General features: G+C 40.6%; 3 protein-coding genes and 2 long non-coding RNA genes across 9 annotated transcripts in view; 2 read left to right on the plus strand and 3 right to left on the minus strand.

The window, feature by feature from the left end:
* The first annotated feature begins 86 nt into the window (after nucleotides 1–86).
* LOC143356125 (retinaldehyde-binding protein 1) lies at nucleotides 87–8924 on the plus strand. Its single transcript, XM_076791562.1, has 5 exons — nucleotides 87–425; nucleotides 6074–6414; nucleotides 7267–7395; nucleotides 7810–8044; nucleotides 8397–8924. The coding sequence occupies exons 1-5, from the start codon at nucleotides 302–304 to the stop codon at nucleotides 8426–8428; spliced, it is 861 nt and encodes a 286-aa protein (XP_076647677.1). The 5' UTR covers nucleotides 87–301; the 3' UTR covers nucleotides 8429–8924.
* Nucleotides 2829–4371, minus strand: LOC143356127 (uncharacterized). Its single transcript, XR_013082618.1, has 2 exons — nucleotides 3613–4371; nucleotides 2829–3573 (listed from the first exon to the last, which is right to left on the minus strand). It is a non-coding gene; the product is annotated as an uncharacterized LOC143356127 (long non-coding RNA).
* A 5353-nt stretch (nucleotides 8925–14277) lies between the features above and the next one.
* Nucleotides 14278–26884, plus strand: LOC143356122 (alpha-tocopherol transfer protein). 2 transcript variants are annotated; one of them, XM_076791555.1, is made up of 7 exons: nucleotides 14278–14453; nucleotides 19304–19816; nucleotides 21295–21386; nucleotides 21641–21886; nucleotides 22731–22925; nucleotides 23380–23551; nucleotides 25230–26884. In XM_076791555.1, the coding sequence occupies exons 2-7, from the start codon at nucleotides 19546–19548 to the stop codon at nucleotides 25268–25270; spliced, it is 1017 nt and encodes a 338-aa protein (XP_076647670.1). In that variant the 5' UTR covers nucleotides 14278–14453; nucleotides 19304–19545; the 3' UTR covers nucleotides 25271–26884. The 2 variants fall into 2 exon arrangements, with proteins under 2 accessions (XP_076647670.1, XP_076647671.1); XM_076791556.1 differs by lacking the exon at nucleotides 14278–14453 and having other exon boundaries at nucleotides 19578–19816.
* Nucleotides 23606–25199, minus strand: LOC143356126 (uncharacterized). Its single transcript, XR_013082617.1, has 2 exons — nucleotides 24963–25199; nucleotides 23606–24884 (listed from the first exon to the last, which is right to left on the minus strand). It is a non-coding gene; the product is annotated as an uncharacterized LOC143356126 (long non-coding RNA).
* LOC143356124 (alpha-tocopherol transfer protein-like) overlaps nucleotides 26634–27601 on the minus strand; it is a 30232-nt gene continuing 29264 nt past the window's right edge. For all 4 annotated transcript variants that reach the window (XM_076791559.1, XM_076791560.1, XM_076791558.1 and 1 more), the window contains exon 5: nucleotides 26634–27086. In XM_076791559.1, the coding sequence (XP_076647674.1) occupies nucleotides 27052–27086 (35 nt within the window). In that variant the 3' untranslated portion in view covers nucleotides 26634–27051. The remainder of the gene's footprint in view (nucleotides 27087–27601) is intronic.

Genomic DNA, 27601 nt, shown 5'->3' on the forward strand with positions numbered 1-27601 from the left:
CGCACGATGCGTCCCACAGTCTCACAGTCTCACAGTTTCACGGTTTCACAGTCTCACGAAATCGTTTGCTCGATTCTCCGGGGGATCGAGAGCGGGCACGTTGGTCGCCGGTTGGACTTTGAGCGGTCAAAGATTGGATCCGAGATGGTGGACAAGAGCACGGGCCTCCTTCCCCGGCCGCGAGATATATCCGATCACAGATATATCGCGGTCGTCCTGCCGCGAGGATCGTTTCGAACACACTCGCCGCGAAAGCTGAACCGGCCCACGAGATCGGAACGGAACCGTGCGAATTGGAGACATGTCGTTCGAAATACAACTGGGACCGCCGGAACCGGAAGCCCTGGCCTTCGCCGCAAAGGAGCTCAGGGAGACCGAGGAGAACGTCAAGAAAGGATTGGAGATGCTGAGGAAGTACCTCGCCGGTGAGAACACGTTCTAACGTATTTTAAATACGCTTCCGCTCGGACTTTATGCGATTGCTTTCGAAGTATGATCGATTGCGGTCTTAGGAACGATGTGACGTTGGATTTGTTCCGATTGGAAGCCTGGTTAGCGAATGTTTAAGAAAAACGTGCGAAAGTAAAGAGAGTCGCGAAAGCTGGGCTCGTTCTGTTTGCCAGAAATTGTTTTAAATGATCAGCGGTGGAAATTACGACTGTTTTTATTTACATCGATCAACATTAATCAACGTACGAATTTTGTTTCATAATATCGACACTCTATTAGTTATATTACAACTATTCTATTAGTTCACGAAAACTAATGTACTAGCTCTGTTTGGAATGAAAATGTTTCTAGAATGATGTTTTAGTTTGAACAGATCGCGTTAGAAGTTGCGCCTGTTTTACATTGATGAACTTTCATTAACATTTTTATTAACGCACTAATTGGTTTCACGATACTGCGTGTACCTCGATCATTTTACTATTTCACGAAAAATAATATGAACGTAGTCACACCAATTCTAGCCTGAATGTTCACGTCACCGTTCTCGCACCATTTTGCACTGAAATCAGTAACAACTGGACTGCGGGTTTCATGCATTTATGGCAAAAGTTGGTGAAAAATGAAGCACCGTAGAAGAGTTTACGAATTCAAGTACGCTATTTTCGACCAGTTTGGATTATTAACAGAAGAAACGTAACCTCTCCCGTTACGAATGACGTATTAAATTTTCATTTAGCATAAAGATCTGCAGTCCGGTAATAACCGTCGATGAATTAGCGGAACACTCTAATCCGCAAACGTGCGAACAATTTGACTTTCAGCTGTCGCACCTGTGCCGCTCGTTCTCGAAGAGGATCGAAGACGCGATCAGTATTTTTTTTTTTTTTTTGTCGAGTGTACGACTCGTCTGAAATTCGGCGCGGAACTCTGCGTCTCGCGTTTCTAATTTTCCCCGGCGCCGCTTTCGATAGTTTATCTCCCGTCCAACGAGCACGGCTGGCAGAATCGCGCGCATGACGAATCGCGAAATGATTTCCTCTTATGCGAACAGCTCGGCGCGCGCGTGCCGAGTAATTTCGCGCGGCACCTTCCGGCCGAAATTCATATTATTCTTTATCGTTGACGCGATGTACCTCCTCGTGGATCACCGTGGAGTCGTAAAAACGATCGACACGATTTACGATTCATTGTTCGGGAAATCGTCTATTTTCCGGGGGGTTTTTCTCTCCATTTTATTTTCGAGTTTTCCGCCGTGACGAGAGCCTCTCCGGTTTTTGGTTTTGTGGAGTTGACGAATCGTCCTGTTTAATTACAACATTCGCTCGGACACTTGATAAATGTTTGACAACGCGACAATGTTGTTCATGATTCATTCGTGACGCGGTGTCCACGAGTGCGGCGAATTTTTCATCGATTCGATCATTTTCGCGAAATTAACGAAATTAAAAAACTTGAAATTGTTAACTAATTTTATGCATTTCTGCGAATAATGTTCACGAGCTTGAATGCATTCAGCTTATCGATGTCTAGTATTCCGGTAGGGTAGCATTAAATGAATGCAATTTATGATGCGGAATTACGTTTCCGAACGCAGCAAATTTTCAGTCGGAGTTGCAGAATTTCTAGCATTTCTAGCAATTGAAAATATTGAATAATAAATGAACAAGCTTTGAATAAACGTCGGTAATGCTCCGACACGTGTCACGAGACAAAACAGCAAAACTGAGAAAACACAGTTTTACAATATTTGTGAGAGACGTCATCGCGCTAACGCGCTTTTCCTCTCAGCTAATTAGAAAGACAATCGGAGGAAAACCGGGTGATTAATGGACCCGTCGCGTTTTCAATAGGACACGCGATTCTTGAGGAGTCCAGATAAACGCAAATTAGACGAACAAACAGGCTAAAGTCATCGATGACGTTCCTCCGGAACTGACATTTGAGGAATATAAATGATGGCATAAAAAATTCCCGAAGACGTGTCGATGAAGAACGTGTTTCTTCGTTACGATAAAACCGTGTTTTCCTAAACTCCGAAAACGTGTACCGACACGATCCGAGTGCATCGGAGGCTAGACCCGGGGTCACGTACTTTGATAACTGTTATCACGAGCCAATGGAATCGTGGCTCGCTCTATCTGTCTTTCGTCCGCCCATTGGCTCGCTTCGAAACACAGTTCTCGCGGTGTAATAATTTTTTTTTCCCTCGGAACAGAACCGATTTTCATAACATTACGGACTAAAAATAATTTTAAAACAAACAAGATAATACGCGGGAACGGTTTACGTATTACTGAAATCGTACGGTATTATATAACAATTTCTAAAACGAGGAAGGGCGAACGAATTTTTCAACACAATTTTTCTTCTTTTTAGAGTGGAAAATGTTAAGGTAGTACCCTTCATGATGAACTTTAATTTTCTATTCTGTATACCTACTTCGCCTCACTTTTTTCAATATAAAATTACTCAATTTTCGGTTTTTCCATCAGTTACCGATCATCCCGTGTATTCGAAGAAACAGAAAAATGTATTGTAGAATTCTTTTTTCTCTCGAATAATTTCCCTTCAACGAATCCTTGCGAACGAATTTTTCAACACAATTTTTCTTCTTTTTAGAGTGGAAAATGTTACTTAGTATCCTTCATGATGAATTTTAATTTTCTATTCTGTATACCTACTTCGCCTTACTTTTTTCAATATAAAATTACTCAATTTTCGGGTTTTCCATCAGTTATCGATCATCCTGTGTATTCAAAGAAAAATTTATTGTAGAATAATTCTTTTTTCCCTCGAATAATTTCCCTTTAACGAATCCTTGCGAACGAATTTTTCAACACAATTTCTGATCTTTTTAGAGTGGAAAATGTTGAGTAGTATCCTTCATGATGAACTTTAATTTTCTATTCTGTATACCTACTTCGCCTCACTTTTTTCAATATAAAATTACTCAATTTTCGGTTTTTCCATCAGTTACCGATCATCCCGTGTATTCGAAGAAACAGAAAAATATATTGTAGAATTCTTTTTTCTCTCGAATAATTTCCCTTCAACGAATCCTTGCGAACGAATTTTTCAACACAATTTTTCTTCTTTTTAGAGTGGAAAATGTTAGGTAGTATCCTTCATCATGAATTTTAACTTTCTATTCTGTATACCTACTTCGCCTTACTTTTTTCAATATAAAATTACTCAATTTTCGGTTTTTCCATCAGTTATCGATCATCCCGTGTATTCAAAGAAAAATTTATTCTAGAATAATTCTTTTTTCTCTCGAATAATTTCCCTTTAACGCATCCTTGCGATCAATTTGTAAATGTTAATTTTTGATGGAGTGTTAATTGAATTGGATTGATATTGTGGGAATCTTCGGGCGCTCGACGAGCTCGAGAGTATGAGGCAGAGTTAACGATAGAGATTCGTTTCTTTTTTTTTTTTTTATCGTAAACAACCTGTAACTACGTGGCAGCGATCGAGGATCCCCGATAAGAGCGATCGATCCGAAATCCGTCGCGATAAACGAAGCCGACGGACCTTGACCCTCGGCTGCGGCAACGAGAACCGAAGGAGATCCGTACACTCGAGATAACATTCTTATTGCACTGGCGCAGAATCGCGTCCGCCGCTGATAGCGTCGGAAATAATGGCTGATACCGTCCACCGATCGACAAACTAGAAAACAACGGGGCTCTGCCGTTGAAACCTTCCTGTATTGTCTTTTCGAAAAAATTGTAGAAGCTGTTAGGTGCAGATCGCAGCAAAGATACTGGGGAGATTGCCGTGACCTTTGATCCAGTCGGTCAGAATCTCTAATTCAATTGATTGTATTTTCATTCTGATAGACAGGCAACGACGAGGATCAATGAAATTTTCGTCTTTCCGGAGAATTTTGAACAGCTGTCTGATGTCGAGAACATGAGTAATTATAGTGGTCCTCGGTCTAGCATGTTAGAATTTATCGATAAGTGACTTGAAATTGAGATTTAGGTTTCAGCGAAACGGTTTGAAGTCGACGATAGGCGAACGTGTATTGTTTTCTGGTGCATGGAGGAATCAGCGGAGCAGGCGACCACCTAACAATGCGATATGGTTGTTGTTTTATCGCGAGAGTACAGTGGAACTCAAAAGTTTGAGAGCGAATAATTGTTACATCGATAGCTTTGGTATTTTATGGAAAAGTTGTTCAATACGATGACTCATACGTTCGTTTCCTGGGAAAATAGTGTGCAGAGAGGATCTCGTCTTTCTCCAATATGGCGTCCGTAAGATCGACGGAAAATTCTGACAAGTTTCAGCTCCTCGGTTGTTTCAACCGAAACACAATAACCAGCTGTGTATTTTAGTTTTCTAGTAGCTCAACAGTCAATAATTTATATCGCTTCGCCGAAGACGTTCCCTTATCGGTGTTCCTATTAAATGTTTACATAGATATAGTTTCGCGTGTGCGAACGAAAGGGGCACTCGTGCTTACACGATTATCGTCGATCGAATTGTATCATCGTGCTTATCGAGTTTTCAATCACAATATCGCTTTACGTTTAAATCACAAGTGCGTGTTAATTGGTGCTCAAACAGTGGGACACCGAACTCGTATATCTGTCTCTTCGTACTTCGATTCAATTTTGAACTATTATTATTTAATTATTCTATTATTAGATCTTCGCCATAATTATTTTACTACTTTTGCGTTCGATGCAGGGCTTGTTACAAGCCTAGAAAATTGATTCTCAAATTATTGGTCTTAAATCTATTTTCAAGTCACAGGAAGCTTTCAGGAACAGGAAGCTTTTCTGCAACATAGTCCTTTCCTTTTCGCGATTATGCGTTAGGTGTGCAAATCAGCTCGGAGCCGTTTCATCCAATAATTTGTTTGCACACCTAATAGATTGCAGGGACTGAATACTTCCTCTCGCCAATTTCGTCCACGTTTTCAAAATGGCGGAAGGGAAACCTCCTCTCTCTCTCTTTTTCTTTTCGGGTTTTCCATCGAGTCTCGCGTGTCCCACGGTCGAATCTCGTTGGCACGAGAGCCGCCGATTGCTTTTGCAACTTCTCCAGGCAAATGGGGGATCATTGCAATTTCCTTAACGAGGTTCCGCGCAGGCAATTTCCTACAGGACAGAGCCCGGATCTTCCTCGCACGCGAGGACAGTTCCGTCCGCCATCGCTGTCGCGGAACGTGAAATGAAAATCGTTCTTTTCGGCCCTGATAACGATCTTCCATAATTACGCCTCGGATTCGACGACGATTAGATAGGAAATAACCTTCCTTTCCCCCTGATGGGAAAACAACCGAGAGATTCGATCATGTTCTCCCCTAATTGACGAGATTTCATTGTTCTCTTGCGATCGCCGATGCTCCTAAACAAATTCGATCGTTCGGACCTTCGTTCCATTGTTTCATTCCACACATATGAAACTTTCAATTTTTATTTCGTTCAATAAATTGCTTTCGATCACGTGGAACTTTAGTCTCTTCGTGTCTTCGCAAAAGTGTCATAATTCGTGCTGTCAGTTTATGAAATTATTGTAACAGGAAATATGATCTGCTCTTCAGAGGAACCCAGTAAAATTGATTTGCTACGGATCGGAAATTAATCGGACGTAATAATTCTTTCTTCAGAGGACACCACGCTCTACTACGGCACCGACGATGACTTCCTGATGATCTTCCTGCGGCCGTGCAAATTCTACCCGGTCAGTGCCTACGAATTGATGAAGAGAGTGGCCGAGTTCAAGGAGAAGAACGCCAGCCTCTTCAAGAATCTAATTCCCAGCGACGAGAGGACAGCGTTTCTCGAGCACAACGTTGTCAACGTCTTCAAGGGCAGGGATCACAAGGGCAGGAGGGTGATGGTGGTCAATTCTGGGAAAACCTGGGACCCTTCCAAGGTCACCGCTGACCAGATACTCAGACTGTTCTATCTGATCCACGATGTCGCCATGCTGGAACCGGAAACGCAGGTCAGGATCATCGAACATTCGGAATTAATTGTTTGCACATCTAGAGAAATGTGAAAATTAGAAAAAAATTTGCTGAAACGTCTTCCACCGTATAGTTTAACACTGCAACGACGTGACCCGGGTCCACCGTGACCCAGTACTTCAATGGCATCGCCTAGCCATTCCTGGCGATAAATTTCGATCGAGAATTGTGAAATTGGGTGAAAAATAATCTGTTTCAAAATCAGCGCGTTCGCAGATTCTTTTAATCTTTGTAGAATTTAAAATTGCTCTAGCTCATTTTTGCCATAACTGCATGAAAACCGGGTTCTAAATGTTCAGATTGCTCTCGAAAGCGTTATATATTTTATTATTTAGCGATGGTAACAATGGGCGTGACGTTGAGCCGAGCTATTTTACTAAATAGAATGGAATGGACGTTAAAAAACAATTTCAGTTACTTAAATTTCGGTTCTACCTGCTTTAGAAAACCGTACCCGAAAATCTCTTCTAAAAGTCGCGTTTGCTGAAACACGCGCCGAGAGCAAAGTCCATCGATGCTAATATAGTTTACCGATCAGCAAACAAAAGAAAAAAACGCGGAACAGCATTGTTTAACGAGGGGGGCAGTGCAGCGTTCGCTGGTCGATTTGTTATTAAAAGTTCTCGACGATGGAAATTGCGAGCAGCGACGCGCCGAGCATTCGTGTGAATTGGAAACGACGGACGAGCGATTTCTATTATAGGAAAAGGTCGTTCTATTGTAGAAAATCGAGTCGGATGGTTGTGCAATATCTTACGAGGAAAAATTAGCTTTCATCGCATGAGCGATCTCATTTCCTCGCGATACTCACGATGCGTTTCCGTTCGCAGATTTACGGAACCGTCGTGATTATGGACTTCGACGGACTGGCCATGAAGCAGGTGCTCGGGCTGACGCCATCTTACAGCATGAAGCTGCTGACTTTCATCCAGGATGCTATGCCGTTGCGTCTTAAAGAGGTTCGCCACGAAAACTGAATGGGGTATTGTGGGTTTTGATTTCGAAAAAATCGATTCCAGTACAAGTCTTGTAGAATATATAAAAAGATCGTTATTGATTATTCTCACTTTAGAAAAATCACAGGCGTACTTCAAACATCGATAAATGTGCGTGCAAAGTCCCACTGCAAAAGTTTTAACAGTTTTTCCGGAAAAAAACGCCTAGAAATTAAAACCAGAATACCTCGTTAATGCGTGAATTATTCAGAAAATATTTAATACTTATGGAAATAGTTGCACAAGAGAGCCTAAGATGTCAATCATTTTTGTCTCGCAACACAGACGGAATGAAATCAATTGTTTTACAACATCTACGGGGTTTCTTTTAGTTATACCGAACGAAGTTGTTGGTGTTGACTCGATTGCTCTTTGCAGGTTCACATCGTGAAACAACCGATCCTGTTCAACATGGTCTGGCAGATGTTCAAGCCCTTCGTCAGGGAGAAGTTGAAGAAACGCATGTTCTTCCACGGCAGCAAAATGGAATCCCTACACAAGCACATCCCGCCGAGCCACCTGCCGAAGAACTATGGCGGCAATTTACCGGAACTCGACTATACCAGCGCCGATTGGTACCCCACTTTGGTCAAATGCGAAGATAGAATTAAAGGTGACACGATTTCCCCGACCCCTGACATGTGAACTAGTTGAAATTCATCAACGAACCTGCAAAAACAATACATTATGTATCTGAAGTTCTTCGGTCCTCAAGAATTATCGAATGCTTGAAATTCATCAGTGATAGAAAACTGTTGAAAGATGACAAGCATTTAAGAAAATGAATACATGATCGTCCATTTGTTAAAATTATTAATGGAAAAAAGAAATGTTTAGTTCGTGCCAGTACCCTGTAATCGATGCAGAAAATTTTTATTTTGCATATACATCCGTAGTCTAGAGATTCTATGCAAATGATCGACTCTTATAATTTTTAATTAACCATTGACTTCTCTGTTTTTCAGCGTGGAACTCGTACGGTCTCCGCAAGGACTAAATAGACTGAGATTCGCGTGGAGAAGGAGGAAAATAATAATTGTTACGCGGAACGCTCGAGGCGATCGCAATTGTTGCGTATTTCTAATAAATTTTTAATTAATTGTATACTTTTGTACACTAGGCAAGTTGTTCCAATAAACGAATACACTGCGGTTATTCCAAAACAGCGATCCGAAAATATAATGTGCCGACACACGTGACGATGTTCCGTTCCGAATAATTAAAACCGATTTTCAATTAACGCGCTCGCAATGCGAGCGACGATGTTGCAAAGGTTGCTGAGACAATTGCACTCAACGAATGTTTTTTTGTCGAAGTTCAAGGAAACCGTCGGGGAATGTTAGAACAATCGTGCTTATTGAAAGAAAACGCTGTGTAATGTTACGAAGTAATAATAGATAACCTTCCAGCGGACATGTCGTGGCATTTAGCATTTTATCATCAAATAACCATTATATAAAGGATAGTTGACATATACAAATTTTTATTTTATATGTTGTACTGACTTATTTCTTTTTACACGTCTGTGAAATCATCAATTTTTAAGATATCGAAAAATCCTTCGAGATTCGTTCATAGGTCACTGAAGACTACACACATTCAAATTTGAAGAAAATCCGAAACATTACTCCAAAAAGTGTCTGGTTTCGCGTGGAATGACCCAATATAATATCTATCATATTTATAATGGCGGTCCTGCCTCTTTTTATGATTATATGGTTCTTTTGAATATAAACATTAAATGCTATTCCGGTAAGAGCGTTAATAAATGCATTAGACAGTTTAGATCACGAAGAAACATCTCAACTATGTCCTCGTTGGAAGCTGATACACCCTTAGCGTTTAATTGTGGATAAATTATAACAAGAAAGACGAAACAAGACTAAAAGAATACCCATAAGGCCCGAAACTGCTAGAGGGGGTTTTACTTGCTTTATTTGCGCAAAACCGATCTGCGTGCAGGAAGTGCACATACGCGTTAGCCGAAAGGTTAAACAGACCAACGTTGTATGATGATTTTTAATGAACTCATTAACGACCAATTTTACATTGAAAAAGCCGGCCCTGTAATTTCATTTCGTAGGAAGAACGTTGGGATGCAGAACGTAAATGCAAAGAAATGTTTGCATTTTCGAAACAATGACTCTCGGAGACTTAATCGGGGCGTGGGATTGCACAGTTTGAATTCATAATTTTCTTAGGTCTTGTGAATGTTATTAACGCAACTGTCCTCTTTATTTCAGCATTTCCGGATGCTAGCAATTTTGAAATTCAAAATTCTTAATTACACAATTATTCGCCTAAGTTTGTTACATCATTAACATTGCAACTTTCCTTTCTCACCCTTAACTTTTCCTTCTTTCTGCAATAGTTGCTATAATTGTTAACAAACTTCAAAATTCTTAAGCAATTTTGAAATTAACAAAGTTATTTTGATCAGATTCTCTGATCTTGCAAACAGAGTAAGCAAGTGCAACCGATTTAGTTATTCGACTGAATCTCTCAATCTGTGGAAATTGGAAATTTAGTATTTTCATTGAATTTACTCGAACTCATACTGACCTTCACGTGTCCTTCACGCGTCCACCACCAACAAAACAAAAACCCCAATCGACCATTAGAGATCTCCTGAAAACATTTTACCTCCGTCCAAACATTTCTCGCTGCGAATTATAATAATAACGTAATTACGAGTCGATCGTAATCGTAATCGACAATGTCCGGCGAATCACCCTGAATATTAATCAGGAATGATCGGTAATGAACCTCGTGTGAACGACGTTGTCAAGTTACGGTACAGCCGATGGAAAAAATATGAGATGAAAGAATTTTGTTCGGGGCGTAACGACTGAAACAAAATGGACGAGGCGGCTGTGAATGATAGAAGATGGCGGACGAGTAGGGGCATCGAATACGAAGAGACTTTGGCAGAACAGTGAAGAAAGTATTGGAGAGCGACGAGAGGGAACGGTGAAACTACGGAAAACAGGAAATTCCGTGGGACAATGGAATTCTAATTAAAACGTATACCGGTGGATTAACGACGGAAGATAAAACCGCTGTGAAATTGGTCCCTTGGTGAAATTTCACAACCCGAGCAACCGCGTCAGCGATTTATATCGATATTCCAGAGCGTGTCGGCGTATGTATGTTATTTTCATGACTGCTACCTGTCGTCGCGTGCGTGACGATCCACGATTTGTCATCTGTACGTCATTGGACTCCGCTGGCACAGAAAATGCTAACGAATCCGTGCGAATAATACATAAAAAACAAATTGCAACGATGTTTTATTGTCCGCCATTCGTATGGCAATTTCAATTTTCTACAATGTCGAGTAAAAGTAAAAATCGACGGTATATTCAATTTAACGAGCGATTGCTTTCTGTCGACAATGCATTTATCAAAAGTTAAAAAAAAAAAAAACACCGAAATAACTTGTTTCGCTCTTCGATCTGCGGTCAAAAATAAAATCATGTTCCCGCGAAATGAAATTACGGAAGGCAGACAATTATTCATTTTCTGCCAGCAAAGTAGTACAGTAAATGAGCGGAAACATTAACGCTTTCGGACAGCTGCGATTAGTATCTACCAATTGTCCAAGGGCAGAATTGACCATAACCGTACAGGACTTGAAACTCTTCAACTTTCACGGTCCCCAGTGCAAACACTCGGCGAACGCTTTCTCTCCTCGCGTCTTTCGCAATCGTGATCCCGTCGTAATTGTTTACTCGCCGGGAAAAGCTGTGCAACAACGCAGTTTCCTCGGATTACGCGACGCGTGTGTCCACATTTGGAACTATAGTAAGCGGTGCTTTCGCGTGAGCGACCGATTTACAATGTAAGACGACCTTTCCAATACCAGTGAAATTCCCAAAATTCGTGAAACGGAAGTAAACTCGGTCGACGCTATGCGTTCATTCGCAAAACACGTTTACAAACTCGATGCTGGTTCCGCTATTTTCAATCGAGCCAATAAAGGAGTGAAAAATAAATTCGCAAGCACTCTCGACTTATAAAAATTGCAGTAGCCGACAGCGAAATCCCGAGGCTGTTAAGTATTAAATTTAGGCACTCCAGATTCTGTGTATTGGATGCTAGAACGCGGTTTCCACGCGTTGTACAATTTCATGTTTATTTCCGATCGTGCTTTCGCATCGTATTTAAAGCAGCTCGGACTCGTTAATTTGGCCACGATCGAGAATGACGCGAAAGCATGACGCAATAGAAATTTCTCTGTTGTGTCGTGTGTCATGGCCTGGTTTCGGACTGTCATTACGAATCAGGTTGGCCAGTCGCGTCGGGCTCGCTCTCTCAGAGGTCTGAGAACGTTTGCTCGTTATGCAAACTCCGGGAGACGTGCTCTGACGATTTCGTAATTTATATTGCCCGTCGTCCTCGATCCCACGGTGTTCTGGAAGGCTGTCGGTGTCGGCTCGAGTTTTTTTCACCGCGTCGAAACTTTCCGCTTTTCCCGACAGTTCTCCCGGTTTTTCGCCGTTTTCCCGCTGGACTTTTTACTCTCCCGCCCGAACTTGCGACCTCGCGCGATCTCTCTCACTCGTCCGCGTTTAATAGCACCATTTTTTCACTCCCCCGGTTCTTTTTTTTTTTTTTTGTTCAACTTTGTCCCCGAGCTTCGCCGCGTCACCGACAAAGTTTTCGCGAAAAAGCGCCAATCCATTTCACCTTGCGGATCACTTTATCAAAATATTCGTACGAGTTTATCGCCGCGTTCGATCGAACCGTTCCGACGAAACCGTTTCTCGACAACAAAGGAACATTGACCCCGTGTACCCTAACGACCAGACAGAGTCGCGAGGAAAATTTCGAACAGGTTCTACCGAACAAGTATGTTGTTGAAACTTACCGGCGATTTTTGATATTTAATTTCTTATATTTTTGGTATCTTGTTGATACAAGGATTTTTAGAGTTAACGTAGTGTATTCTGGTATGTTAAAGTATATTCTGGTATATTCTAGTATATTCCGGTATATTCTAGTATATTCCGGTATATTCTAGTATATTGTATTATATTCTGGTATATTCCGGTATATTCTGGTATATTCTGGTATATTCTGCGATAGTCTTCTATATTTTAGTATATACTATTATATTCTCGTATATTTTGGGATATATTAGTGTATTCTAGTATATTCTGGTATATTCTACTATATTCTACTATATTCTAGCATATTCAAATATGTTCCATTATGTTCTGGTACATTCTATTATATTCTGGTATATTCCGGTATATTCTGGTATATTCTGGTATATTCAGCGATAGTCTTCTATATTCTAGTATATACTATCATATTATATTCTCGTATATTTTGGGATATATTAGTATATTCTGGTATATTCTGGTCTATTCTGTTATATTCTACTATATTCTAGCATATACAAATATATTCCATTATGTTCTGGTATATTCTATTATATTCTGGTGTATTCTAGTATATTCCGGTATATTCTAGTATATTGTATTATATTCTGGTATATTCTTGTGTATTCTAGTATATTCTGGTATATTCTATGATATTCTGGTGTATTCTAGTATATTCCGGTATATTCTAGTATATTGTATTATATTCTGGTATATTCTTGTGTATTCTAGTATATTCTGGTATATTCTATTATATTCTGGTATATTGCGGTATATTCTGGTATATTCTAGTATATTCTGGTATATTCTGGCATATTCTACTATATTCTAGCATATTAAAATATATTCCATTATGTTCCGGTACATTCTATTATATTCTGGTATATTCTATTATATTCTGGTATGTTCAAGTATATTCTGGTATATTCGACTATATTCTAGCATATTAAAATATATTCCATTATGTTCTGGTACATTCTATTATATTCTGGTATATTCTATTATATTCTGTTATATTCAAGTATATTCTGGCATATTCGACTATATTCGAGCAAATTCAAATATATTCTATTATGTTCTGGTACATTCAAGTCGGTAGTGACAACTTGTTGCGAAATTATTCGGTCCTTTTCATTCTATGAAATTACAAACGACAAAGAAGTGTTAGTCGCTGTAACCGTAAAACAACCGTAAAACTACAAGCAAAATGGCTTCCTAGATGCTCAAACTCGATCAACGAATTAACTCGAAATATTCGGTCACCAGGACCTGACAATCGAAAAACAATCCAGCAATCTAGAACCCAAAACCGACGAGAGAGACCAACCAAATTCGTCTAGAAAATCGAAAACACTACCGGAAGCAGAATTCTCAACAAGATGGCGGCTGTCCGTCCTCGATCCCGAGCAGCCGAGCAACAGTGCATCGCGTGGCGGAAGCGAATCGCGCGTTGAGAGGAGAAAAAAATATAGGAAAAGGAAAACCTGATTCCCGCGAGGCATCGTCGCGGAACCGTTAGATGCGAGGTAGCGAGGGGGGACGAGACGGTATGGGGGGTCATGACAATGCGAAGCAACGGAAGGAAACGCGTTGGCGTCGCATCGTTCGACATTTGACACTGGGGGCCCTCGATGAAAATTTCATGGCGACCGTGGATGTTCGCGGTCTGTTAACCTTTGTCTTCTTTTTCTCACTGTCACGAGCAAGTTGGCAGTACCGGGGAAAGGTGGGAGTAACGGCCGGTCGCTTTCCAGCCGATTTCTGACAGCGAGGCGTTTGCACGAGGCAGTCTTCTCCGGTGTCTTGGCCACGCTGGGTCATCCTTCCTCGGCGAGCAACAACCTGTTTCTTCTTCTTCTTCTTCTTCTTCTTCTGTCGCAATCTTGCTCTCTCCGTCTTCCACTTCAACCTCGTCCTGCCTGGCATCCTGATCGAGAATTCCCTCGTGCTCGAACCGTGAAATGACATCCTTGGATCGTGCCAGCGGGATTTCGTGAGATCAACATCATCGTCCGCGACCTCATCGAGGTCAGACCAATCGGAAGAGACCTCCGCGATCCCAGAGGTCTGTTTCTGTGCCATAGTTACTGCGACAAGGTCTGCAAGAACTCAGGATTTTCGTTCCAGTCTGATCAGGTACCGTGTTGTTATTGTTGTTGTTGTTGCTTAGCGGTGGCTGCGATGTTGGGACTTCTTGGATGTTGTTCCTGAGGGATCGGGAGTGTCCCCAGGTAGGGAATATTGTTTTCTTTTTTTTTTTTTTTGGTTTGTGTGGGAGTGAAGCATTCGAGGATTTGTGGTTTCGGTATAGTATAGCGGAGTTTTGTAATCATTCACGACACATAGCGTTCCAGGTGACTGACCTTTTCATTTTTGTGAGTTCATTATAAGGCTGTCCGGTTGATTGGAGTTTTCTTGTGCGAATTGCGGAACTGTGGAGTACAGCTAATTAATTCGTCGGGTAGCATGTGTCGAGGAAAAGTATTAAGGAAAAACGCGACTTGTGTAAAGAATGTCTTGACCGACCTTGATAATTGTTTGTTATTTTATTTGCAAGGGAGACGAATTATTTTATAGAAGAGAAACAGCTTTATGTGATTTCGCTGTCTCTTTGTGCCGTGCGAATTCTGGTTAACCTTGCCGGAAACGTGAATCGAGGAATTCCTCGAATGGGGGAATTTATTCGATGACGTTCGATTAAATTGCATTCGTGTTTCCAGCCATCGCGAAATTTAAAATTCAAAACTGGGTATATCGATTTCTCTAATGGGTCTGCTGTTAATCCACAATTCTTTGGAGCGTGTAATACGAATTCTGGAGCTGTCATAATACTTCACAGCAGCAGTAAAATATTTCAATGTCCGGGAGAAATTGGGCTTTCTTTTTTTAATCGAATCGTTACTCTTAAGAACGACAGTGTTAACAAGCTACGAAATAATAACTGCAGAAATTAGTTACGAATATCGATTGCTGAACTATGGTTGCAAGAATGAAAGCAGAACGATAAAAATGTTCTTTTTGCCTTAATCATTTTTCCAAGTTCTTTCGATATTTCCATATTTTTACATGTCGCTTCTCCATGTTTGATGTATCCGTAGAAATTGTCAAGTAGGTGATGTAAATTTACATAAGAGGTCGTATGAAGTTACAAAGTTACATAATCGATTAATGAAGCGTAAGTTGAACCTAAGGCTGGAAACTAAGTCGAATGTTTCTCTTAAACAACGTTCGATGACGCATGACGCATGACGATGACGATCTTTTCAGGTTTAGAGGAAACAAATTGAATTCACAGTTTAAATATCTTAGTAATTTTTCAGACGTCGGGTTCAAATTTCGAGTGATCGCAGGAAATCGATTTCGATCTCTCGATCGAAGTTCCCACATTCTAGCTCAGAGCTTTGGATACCTCGAAACCTGCTAATCGAACCTCTGTCGATTATCCCTCGAATCGCAATTATTCGCGGTCGCGAAGTTCGAATTTCCCGGCGCCGGAACTTCATTTTAACGGACGAAACTTCCCTCGAATGGAGACCCTAACGATGCAGAATCATTCTGGCTGAACATCGGTCGAAAGTTTAACCGTAGGAACGCGCTCGCATCCGCGATTTGTCCCTGACGACGATCTCCAACGTCTGCCGTGCGATTCCTTTCTACGATCGCCTTATACGTACGGTGGCGATGCGTCCTTTATGCAAGAGGACTGTCTTTTTAATCCGGAAACTCTCTATTTCAAACCATCTAAAATTTTTCGAACGAATAAACGAACGCGAATGCGAATTTTCTGCATCTCTTTGATATTTTTAAGACACGGAGGAAAGGTCGATTTAATTTTTGTTTTGCATAATATATTATCTATAGAGAGCGAATACGAACTCGACGTTGGTTCAGAGCGAATCGTGCCCGGTGACGCAAGGCTCGCGAGTGGAAATGAAAACAGAGTGAACGAACTTTCTCGTGCGATTCTTTGTCAACGAACACGAGGCTTCGGAATCGGAAACGCGATAAAACTCCTCGGTCCACGGGAGACAAAGAACTGATAAGCCGAACGCATCTTTGCACGCGTTCTTTGTTGCAGGAAATGCGAGTAGAATCAAGTAGATCAAGGACTCGGTTGACTCGTTAGCATGCGACATAGCGCAGACAGAGAACTGTAGATTTGATATTCACGGATATCGCGCTAGTACAATATGCAATTTTTTAATACCGATTCGACGTTGTTAGATCATGTTGGTCGGGACGCCATTATAAAAGTAGGTTTCGAAGATTTCTTCAGTATTTTTGTCATCGCTGTACCTGCTTCCGGTCGGATTTTACGGCATTTTGAAACTCGCAAAAATCGAAGCACTCGCACTAGTGCAATATGCAATTTTTTTAAAGCGATTCCACGTTGTTAGATCATGTTGGTCGTGACGCCATTATAAAAGTAGGTTTCGAAGATTTCTTCAGTATTTTTGTCATCGCTGTATCTGCTTCCGGTCGGATTCTACGGCATTTTGAAACTCGCAAAAATCGAAGCAGTCGTACTAGTGCAATATGCAATTTTTTAATACCGATTCCACGTTGTTAGATTATGTTGGTCGGGACGCCATTATAAAAGTAGGTTTCGAAGATTTCTTCAGTATTTTTGTCATCGCTGTACCTGCTTCCGGTCGGATTCTACGGCATTTTGAAACTCGCAAAAATCGAAGTACTCGCACTAGTGCAATATGCAATTTTTTTAAAGCGATTCCACGTTGTTAGATCATGTTGGTCGTGACGCCATTATAAAAGTAGGTTTCGAAGATTTCTTCAGTATTTTTGTCATCGCTGTACCTGCTTCCGGTCGGATTTTACGGCATTTTGAAACTCGCAAAAATCGAAGCACTCGCACTAGTGCAATATGCAATTTTTTTAAAGCGATTCCACGTTGTTAGATCATGTTGGTCGTGACGCCATTATAAAAGTAGGTTTCGAAGATTTCTTCAGTATTTTTGTCATCGCTGTATCTGCTTCCGGTCGGATTCTACGGCATTTTGAAACTCGCAAAAATCGAAGCAGTCGTACTAGTGCAATATGCAATTTTTTAATACCGATTCCACGTTGTTAGATTATGTTGGTCGGGACGCCATTATAAAAGTAGGTTTCGAAGATTTCTTCAGTATTTTTGTCATCGCTGTACCTGCTTCCGGTCGGATTCTACGGCATTTTGAAACTCGCAAAAATCGAAGTACTCGCACTAGTGCAATATGCAATTTTTTTAAAGCGATTCTACGTTGTTAGATCATGTTGCTCGTGACCCTAATATAAAACTAGGTTTCGAAGATTTGTTTTGAATGTTAAAACGTTGCACATCTTTAGAAAAATAGTCGACGAAGAAGTGTATAGACTTTGAAATAACACAAATGATTCGTGATCAAATGAATAAAAAGAATATCTACTATGAAATTCTGAACCGTCAATCTTCATTTCTGGCAGCACTATTAGTCACCAGCGATAGATGAGATAATTAAGCGGTAATAGACTATTATAGACTATTAAATCGATCGCAAATCGAAACGTTTCCGTCGACTACAGAGAAGATAGACTTTACGCGGACACGCATGTTTTAATTCTCGTTTTTGTCAATTAGACGTAAACGCGAAGATTCGATAAGAGTCGTGCACGGACGAGTTTAATCAACGCTGTTCAATTGGCTTATCAGCCATTGGATTAGGATCTGTGTGCGTGGAACGTCAACACGCACAGTGCAGAAAGTGTGTGTACTTTGCACGCGGCTGCACTTTGATCGACTCATTTTTCCTAATCTCCGATCTCGGGAATTTTGTCAATGCGTTTCATCGCTGCTTTTGAGTCACCCGGTATCTGTAGAATAATTTTGGACCATTGTTAATACCGGCCGATTCCCTGGAAGCTTTTTCTGGGAATTTTTGGAGTCTGCGTCAGCCATCGCAGAAAAAGAAAGTGGGCGTTTAAATGTTTGAAGGAGAGTGCATTTTGGGAATTTATAGTGATTCCTTTTTTATTGTGTGTTTTCGTATCGTGGGAATTGGCGGATGAGATTAATGTTGTGATTTATTATTGCGACGACACCAACTGCACACGTTCTGACACGCACACGCACAAATTCATCACTACACTTTTAGGCTACTTGGACTTTTGGGATTGGTTCCAGCGTTACTGTGTCCCTAATGCGCACCGTTGTGTAAATAATACTTTTGTTTTGGTGTGGTTTGAGAGCTATACTTTTTCGATGATCGGATGCTTAGCTTAACCAATCACTGCAACGCATCGATGTCCCACTGGTAATTTTCCATCCTATGAAAATTTACCATTTTTCAAAAATCGTGAACCTTGTCTACCCCAAACTATCGATGTTCTTTTGGCAACAGAAAATTCTACCATCTTCTTCAATAAAAATAAATGTTATACTTATCGGGTCTTCGTTTGATATCAATTACGCTAACTTCTTATCGAAATTATTCGCAGATTGCAGACTTTGCATTATCAGCAGACTGCGGATTTCTATTCAAAATAAAAATTGTCTGCATTAACAAGATACAGGAGCCACGTATGTAGTTCTTTCTTTGATCAATAATTTTAACGGGTTGAAAATGGCACGACAGTATTTAAAAAAAATTTTTAAATTGTTTTGTGCATTCGTAACAAAAATGAAATACGATACAGGAGAAAGATACAGAGAATTAAAAGATGCTGTTGCGTCAACGTATTCCTATAAACAATTCTGCTGTAATTCATTTAGGAAATGTTGATTAATAACTCGAATAATGTCGAAACTTGCCAGAAGAAATCGAAATCGGCGATCATAGTTTCAAAAAAAAAAAAAATGCGCACCACACAGTATACTCAGAAAGCCACGTGAAACCAACTTCAGATTCAAACAAGATGGCGTCGCTTTGCAGAACGCGACTTCCTGTTTGCCCTGTTATGCGCAGCCGGCGACTGGATCATCGGTTTAACCTTTGAACCCTTGTGTATACGGTCAGGTGGGGCACAGCACACGAGAGGGCTCTCCGATTAGCTCGAACGACACAAGCAACAACAACAGAACAACAACAGCAACAAAAACACCACGCGACGCAAAGTGTCGATAGCTCGTGTCGTCACTGTTTTGGACACCGTAGACGTCACGTAGGAAAACACACACACACATAACGGGGACACTCCGACTGCGGGATTTTCGTTCGGGATAGTTCGCAGCCACTCGAGGAGGAACCGGAAGTTGACCATGTATGTCCGACAGATCTCCGTGAGACAGGGGGGCCCCGGCAAAGGCAAGGGGAGTGACAGTTCCACGATGTCGAGGCAACGGGACCAAGATGGCGGCGGGACCATCACCGGTGTCAGGGACGTGCCGTGTTTCAAGGTCGACGACTTTGTCCTGATGGCGGATTTCGACGACAACGACGAGTTCTTCAGGGAGAAGGCCAAGAAGGAGCTCAGGGAGACGCCCGAGGTCGTCCAGCAGGCTCTCAAGGACATCAAGGTGATGGTACAAGGTAACTGAAACTCGATCCCCTAACAACCCAACCTGCGAATTTTTATTTACACTATTTCTTTACCTTTGCAATTTCTGTCATTCAATTTTTCTTTATTCAAATTTTTTTCGAATAATTTAATCAATGCTAGCGCACTGGCTCTTGACTTTTTGAGTTGGAACATCTTCGAGTGCAAACGGTTAATACATCTACACCAGAGTATTAATAAATAAGTTAGTTTAGTATTATAAATAGAAAAAAGAGAACGACAAATAGAACGAACCGACGATAGAACACTTTTATCAAACGTATCAAGCAAAAAGAGAGAGACAGTCTTAAAATAAACCGTGGACAGTACGATATCGGTTTCCCCGATAGAACAAAGTTCGTTTAACGATCGAGATAAAAATCGTCCCGTAAAAGTGTCCGAGTACAATCTGGATTTTTCATCGATCACCGTTTTTCACCGTGATCGCGATTATGTCGGGCAACGATTGCTATAATGTTCCCTCGAGGGCCGGCTCGATGAAAACGAAAGTTCCGGCTTGCTCGTCGTCGGTAGAACTCGAAACCAAGAGTGACGGTTCAACGATGAACAGGTTGCGAACGATTTATGTACTTTCTACCGTTGGAGAGATCACTCGGGGCTGCTGGCAAGAGAAATAGATCGGTGATCAATGTCGAGAGAGCCCCCCGGGGATCGTTCGACAACTGCCTGAAATTGCTATTCTCTTCGAAGAGAATTATTTCTTGTTCTATCGGATTATCCGCCGCATGAAATAGACTATATCTCGCAATAACAACATTTTTTTTTTTGGATTTCCTAAATTCTCGAATATTTGTTGATCGTGGATTCTGTTGGTAAAGTTGTCGGTTTCGAAATAAAAATTGATCTTTGAGACTTAATCGACTAATATTAGTTCGGAAAAAAAACATTGGAAGAATTTAAGAATCCTGGCGCATTATTATTATTATAACTTCTGCACGTTGCAATTAATGCAAACAATTTTCATTTTGCATAAAAATCCGCAGTCGTATTATGAGAGCTTTCAAATCGATGATTTTATCAGGTGGAGAAACTCTAAAGTAAATGTTATTTCTCAAGCGTGTTATTATTATGCAATTGTACAAACACCCGTACATAATAATGCATTTATACCAATTAACGCTTTTACGGCGATGTATCTCGGATCTGAGGTCAAGTAGAGTTCTGCCAGGAGTGTAAAACGCTTGCGATTCATTGACAACAACTCGTCGAACAAACAAATTGCGTTCGAACGGCCATTTAACGCTCTCCCGAAGACTTTTAGTGGCCATAAAGTTCTAAATAGATTTGGATATCGGCGTGACTGGTGTAACAGGCCCGAGGCAATAATTTCCGTGATGCCCGTAATGATTTGCGGTTACGATCGTCCATGAATTACTATTTTCTTTCGTACACGGAAGCGTATAGCGAGAAGAATCAAGATGGCCTCTGACCTTCGTGTTTTCGATTCCAGGCGAGCCGGACCTCACGCTACCGGAAGACGACGAGTTTTTCCAGAAGTTCTTGCGTCCTTGCAAGTGGTATCCGAAGAGCACCTACGAGCTGGTAATCCTCGACCATAAGTTCTTATCACTTAAAAAGACAGTCTTTCATTTCGCTGCTCCGATCTTTAGATTTATTTTCAAACACAAAGCTGATTCATTAAAAAAAAAAGAAGTCCATTTTTGTGTCGAAAGTATCACAATGTTTGCTTATACATTATTTTCTCCGGGAAAATATTGGTCACCGTACGTATGCTACACACGATCATGTCGGTATGGTTGATTGGGAAATTAATTTGTATGTTTCATCGTCGATAGTTGAAGAGGTTCTACAAGTTCAGGGCCAACCATCCACGACACTGCGACAATTTACTGCCCAGCAACGAGAAAAAGGTTCTGTCTGCGGAGATACTAATTCCTCTGCCTGATCGTACACCGAACGGTTGCAGAGTGTTGCTGATTAATGCTGGAAGGAAGTGGAACACTAAAGAAATCAGCATCGATGAGATCTTCCGGTCTGTTATGCTTTCGTTGGACGCCGCTATGGCGGAACCCAAGACACAGGTATGTAAACAATTCAAACGGACGCGGAAGAGGTTAATTGAATATTTTTTGAACAACTACACCGTGAAATTGTATTTTGAAATAGAACTTGTCTACTTTGGCATTTTATTTCCCTCTTTGAATCATTTTAACGTGATGTTGGAAAGTCAGTTAATCTTCTTGGTCTAGCTTGGTTATCGCAACAGATGGAATGTGTATTTTTATGTAAAATAAACATTGTTTGCTTTAGCCCCAACACGCAGAAGTTGCGCGGACATTTTATTTCTTTCTCTCGAGCATTTTAGCGTGTTGCGAGACAAGACTTTGTCAAGATCATTTTTCGACTATGTAAATTTCGCGAAGTATACGTTGACTTTTTTGAAGTGTGCACAGCTTGCTCAACACTCCGAGTGTCAGGATTCTGCAAAATTGATGTACCTCTTGTTAAGCTAACAATTGCGCACCTTGTCGTCGAACTTATGCGGAGTCATCGGCGTTTGCTTTTGCACAGACTCCATCTTGTCGTTGCGTGTTGATCGCAGTGTTTAGCACGCGAGTGTTGCTCGGCTTGTTTGCACCGTATACTTTGTTCACGTTTCTCTTCTCTTTGTTTACGAGCCATTGTAAGCCTAACTATACTGACAACAATATCAGGAAACGATTAAATGTGGGCGACACGTTAGGGATCGGTATTTACCACACAAATCAGATTTTGGAATCCTCGTAGGAGCTAGCAAAAATTAATTGGTGATCAGCTCGCTTCGATGAACATTCAGCTCGATAAAGTCGATAATTTCTTGCGTTAATAATCTTTTGTTTCGAAGCACAGAAGGATTTTTCGTTGAACTGTGATTTTTTCTTCTAGATCGCCGGTGTTCACGTGATTTTGAACATGGAGGGCATGTCGTTGAGACACGTAGCGCAACTCACGCCAACTTTCGCGGCAATGTTGACAGACTGGGTGCAAAGATGTCTGCCATGTCGACTAAAGGGTATCCACATAGTGAATCAGCCTTTCATATTCAATATGGTCTACGCCGTTTTCAAGCCTTTCCTTCTAGTAAGTCTTTTGGACAGTCGTTTCCATCGAACAGCAAAACAAACGATTTTTACCGTCGCCATCTTTGCTTCTTCCCTTTACTTTGCCGTTTTACGTTGCAGTTGCCAACTTTATCGATTTATTAATTGAAACATCACATTATTTTCGGCAGTACCGTGCTCAAAAAAAGTACAAATAAAATTTTATCAAAACTTGAAAATAATCGAACAATGTTGAAATTGTTAAATCGTGTATTTAATGGGCCATTCTTTTCATTGCGAAAGAAATGTCAATTTCTAACAGCGGGCCCATTGTCTCGGGTTTTCTCCGCTCGGTTCATCTGCGATCGCAGGTGAAAGTGTTGATCCGGGTACGCTAATTGGTTCGCGCGTAATTACTCCATCACCGTGGCAACTATGGTCAACTTGCGAAACGGGACGGTTTCGTGAACGCTCACGTTTCGGATTTCTTGCAGGAGAAAACGCAAAAGAGGCTCCATTTCCACGGGACGGATCGCGACGCTCTGATCTCGCACCTGGGTGCCAAATCTGTGCCAACCGACTTGGGCGGTGAAATGGTCCTGCCAAAGGTGCCAATTGGCGAAGGTATTTGCGAGTACTTCTGCTGGTACGAGAAGGAGTTCGAAGGTAAACCCCGGCACTGGTGTTATCTGTCGCCTGTTGATAATTGTAATCGTTAAAAACACTAATGACTCTCGTTTTATTTCACAAAAAAAGAAAAAATGAGCTTTGCCTTCATTCCAACTACCAACACTAATCCGTTCAACATTAATCTTCAAATAACATTGATCTTTCCGTGTACGTCTCATTAATATATTTTAATACTCTGTAACGGATGTCTACTGCGCTTATGCTAACACTGATCGCTGGATTTTTTGATTTTTTTTTCGCTGATATTTTTTGTATCGTATTGTTTTTTGTACACACTCTTTAACAAATACAATGTCTTCACTGTGCTTTGTTGAATAAAATAAACGTTATGCTGCACGATTCACTCATTTATAACCCGAACGAAATACACAGGACAATTAACATCTCCTTAAAACAAAAAAATATTCAAAACCATCGACTGCTGGTATTTGCCATTATTAATTTCGCATTAACGCTTACCTCCAACATTCACATTTTACGAAACCGTAGATTATAAAAATCTAGGGAATCACGTACAGAATGCAAAATTAATCGAGTTCTACTTTGAATGCAAAATTATTATTTTGTCGTTTACCGGAAATTAGTTTTCTTTCCGATTGTTGTCGCCTGGAATACGTATAAAATCGTTGATAGTTGCAAATAAATTTTCCACGTTGTCGGATGACGTTTGAAGAGTTGCAAAGCAGTTTTTGCGGACTTTGATCGTTTCGAACGAGTTCATTTAACCCTCTTCCGTCATGTGCAGAATGGCGGAAGTTCCCCGCAATTATGACCGGTCACTGGGCTGGGATTATCATTCGATTACGTAATCGGGTATAATTTTTCGCGATGATCCGACGGAACACGTGGCACGTCATTGCAGGCCACGGTGCCTCGTAACCGTGGCAGCCAAGTTCGAAGTTCCTCCGAAGAACGAACGAGCATTGCCTTGCAAATGACAGCGAGCCATTGTCGCAGCCATCGCAGCCTTGGATTTATGCAACATTGTCAATTCATTAGTGGAAACGGCCCCCGTTGAATATGCCACTCTCAAATTATCCGGTTCTAGCACCGGACCCACCCAACATATCAAAATAACCCTCTAAAAATTACCATCAATTTTCAAAAACCATCTATTCAGCTTTAAATAAAGTTCCCACTCTGTACTTCCAATATATCAATATTTAAAAATTCTTGCATTTCCTGTTCAGCAGTTGTGGCAAATATCAATGATTAAAAATCACTTTTGCAACTTTAAATAAAATTTGTACTCGGTTGCTATACTATCAGGCTTGTTTAATAACACACTGTGCAACAAATTATAATTTCTCTGTCCGCTGAATATTTGTGTTTACTTCTCGTCGTGGGGAGTCTTCGGAATAATTAAAATTTGAAATTTGTGTTGCACAGTGAAATTGACGAATATTATTCGCGGCATTTTAGTCTTCCGGCAGCCGCCATTTTGTCCGATCACGTAACCAGTGGACGTTTCAACCATTTCGGAATTTTATGTGAATGTCTTTTAATATTAGAACTATACGCGACACTTGTTAGAAGAAACATTGTTTTATTAAGCACAGTTCTAATTTAACGGTTGCGAAAATCTTCATTACAAAAGAGTTAATCGTATTTACATTTTCCTTATACCGGACCGATCATTGTAATTTGTTTTCAGCTTCCAACAAATGCGGATATCCTTCCGGAAAGAGACGATAAGGATTTTATGGTCGTCCGTCGACCTAATCGTCCCTGTTGAACGACCACCCTGCAGTCAGGATGATCACGTGATCCGGGGTTCCATGTTTTCGATGGAAAAAGGCGGGAAACGAGGGAATTGCACGAGGCAACCAGGCAATTCCTCAATTAGAATTAAGAGAAGAAGATATGAAAAGATACTTTAACTTAATTTAAGCATGATTGTTAAGACAGAATAGAACTACGATTTTAACGTCCGTGCAACGATCGACGCGTTCGCTGCCACTGAAAGTTGTTCAACAACGATCACAAATCAAATTTTGTTAACGATAAAAATGATAACATGATTGATAATTCATTTTACGAGAACGAACGATACTTTCGCGTGGCGGTGAACGCGTTGAGATCTACAGCGTCTGTAACACTTTCTGCGACAACGAGGAGGAAGATGATTGATGATCTCGTGCATGATTGTTGCGCTAAGATCACGAGAGAGTTTAAATATTTAGACAGCTCGCTGAGAGCGAGTACAACAATTTTTTTCCGAGCTAGCGTGAACAAAAAAGAGACGAAGAATAGGATGACCTCGCGTCGTTTCGCGTGCAATAAAATGACGGTATTCGCAAGTAACTTGAAGACCCATTCTCAATCAGTTTCGACGAAGGCGTTTTTAATTGAGATTTCAGTTTGTACAGCGAACGACGCGCAGCGTGAACTCGACGTTTCCGGACAAATGACAAGGTTGACAAGAATCAATTAAGAAAATCATCCGCGACACGCCAGCAAACGAACGTACAATTACCGTAGTCGATTTCTCGCGTCACTCTAATTAAGTACACGTCTCGTGCCCGGGGAGACTAATAAAAACGAGTCGGTTCGATTCGTTTCTAGGAAAATTCATTTTTACACTCTTGCTTTGTCGTCGAAGTTATTGTTTTGATAATCACACTGCGGATCTTTAGGCGAATTTCGATTATTGCTTTACAAACATTAGAATAAGGGAGACATTTCTTTTAAAAACCTTGGTCAGAAACTCTGCTATTTTTCCTCCATTTTCTACCACCTGTAGATAGAGTATAGACTGCGGATTATACTTGCGAAATGAAAATTGTATTAATTTGAAGTTACGGGAGTCGTGTAAATAGAGCAGTATATTTCAATTATTTAAATACTTTTACCATTTCAATTCGGACTTACTCATTTTCGGTATAAATACATCAAATACATACAGTTCATTGATTAAATAAGGAAATACAAAATAAGAATAGGCTACCATCTCGTGTTAAGATTAATATAAAGATTCGCAGTGTGTGGTAATGTTCAATTATTCGTCGGTCGGATTTTCAGGAGACAAGTGAAATTTTATTGTGGATTTTTTCCTCGATTTGATATCCGTTTTATCGATGGTTCGATATAATTTATTGGAAAATTGTTCTACCACTAAGTATCTCTATGGTTCTCGTAATAATACAAGGCTAACGATAATTGTAGCTGCGACAGCCAGCAAACCTGTTGCTTCGTCGGCATTCTTTCTCTCGTAAGAAAAGTAAAAAACACGAAAAAATTATCGTGGACAGATAGGGATGAGAGAGAGAGAGAGAGAGAGAGAGAGAGAGAGAGAGAGAGAAAGAGAGATAGAGAGAGGAATAGGAGGGGCAACGGAAAGCAACAATCTGATTTTTTATAAATAATGCAGACGAGTCGACGAGCCGAGAATGTTGTCCCGATCCTGTCCCGATCCTGTCGGAGGCAATTGTTCCTCTTCACCCCTTCTCGCGGGGACGTTCAATACTATTTACACGTTATTTTCCTTTCACGTAACCATAAGAGTTGATCGCTGCAACAAAAATGAAAGTTTAGTCGAGAAACTGCGATTTCAAATTGGATTTTTACTATGTCAGGCGAAGAAGATCGACAAAAGTTAACTACGCCAGTCGGTGATCACCCAGTCTTATGTATGATTCACTTAAAAAATATTTTATAATGCTTTCTGAATTTTTAAATGAATATTTTTGAGCCTCCAGGTGCACGCAATTATATCTTTACATTTTCTGAAGCCTTAAGTTAATTTTTCCGAGCAATACATCTCGGTCGACTAAATAGAGATACTTTTCGAATTATTAAATTAATTTTTCTAAGCCCTAAGTTTCAGTAGATTAATCCGAGAAGGTTTAATGGTAAGTAGTAAACTATCCGAGCCCACGGAATATAAAAATAATTGACTTTTCGGTTGCATAACGTATCAGAAAAAACTATTCGTTTCATCCTGAAGCCTGAAAATCGGTATCGAGATCGTTTTTAAATTCGAAACGCTGCTATTTCACTTACAAAATACAGGAATACACAATTATA

The sequence above is a fragment of the Halictus rubicundus genome, chromosome 8 (assembly GCF_050948215.1).
Source record: "Halictus rubicundus isolate RS-2024b chromosome 8, iyHalRubi1_principal, whole genome shotgun sequence".
Lineage (NCBI taxonomy): Eukaryota > Metazoa > Arthropoda > Insecta > Hymenoptera > Halictidae > Halictus > Halictus rubicundus.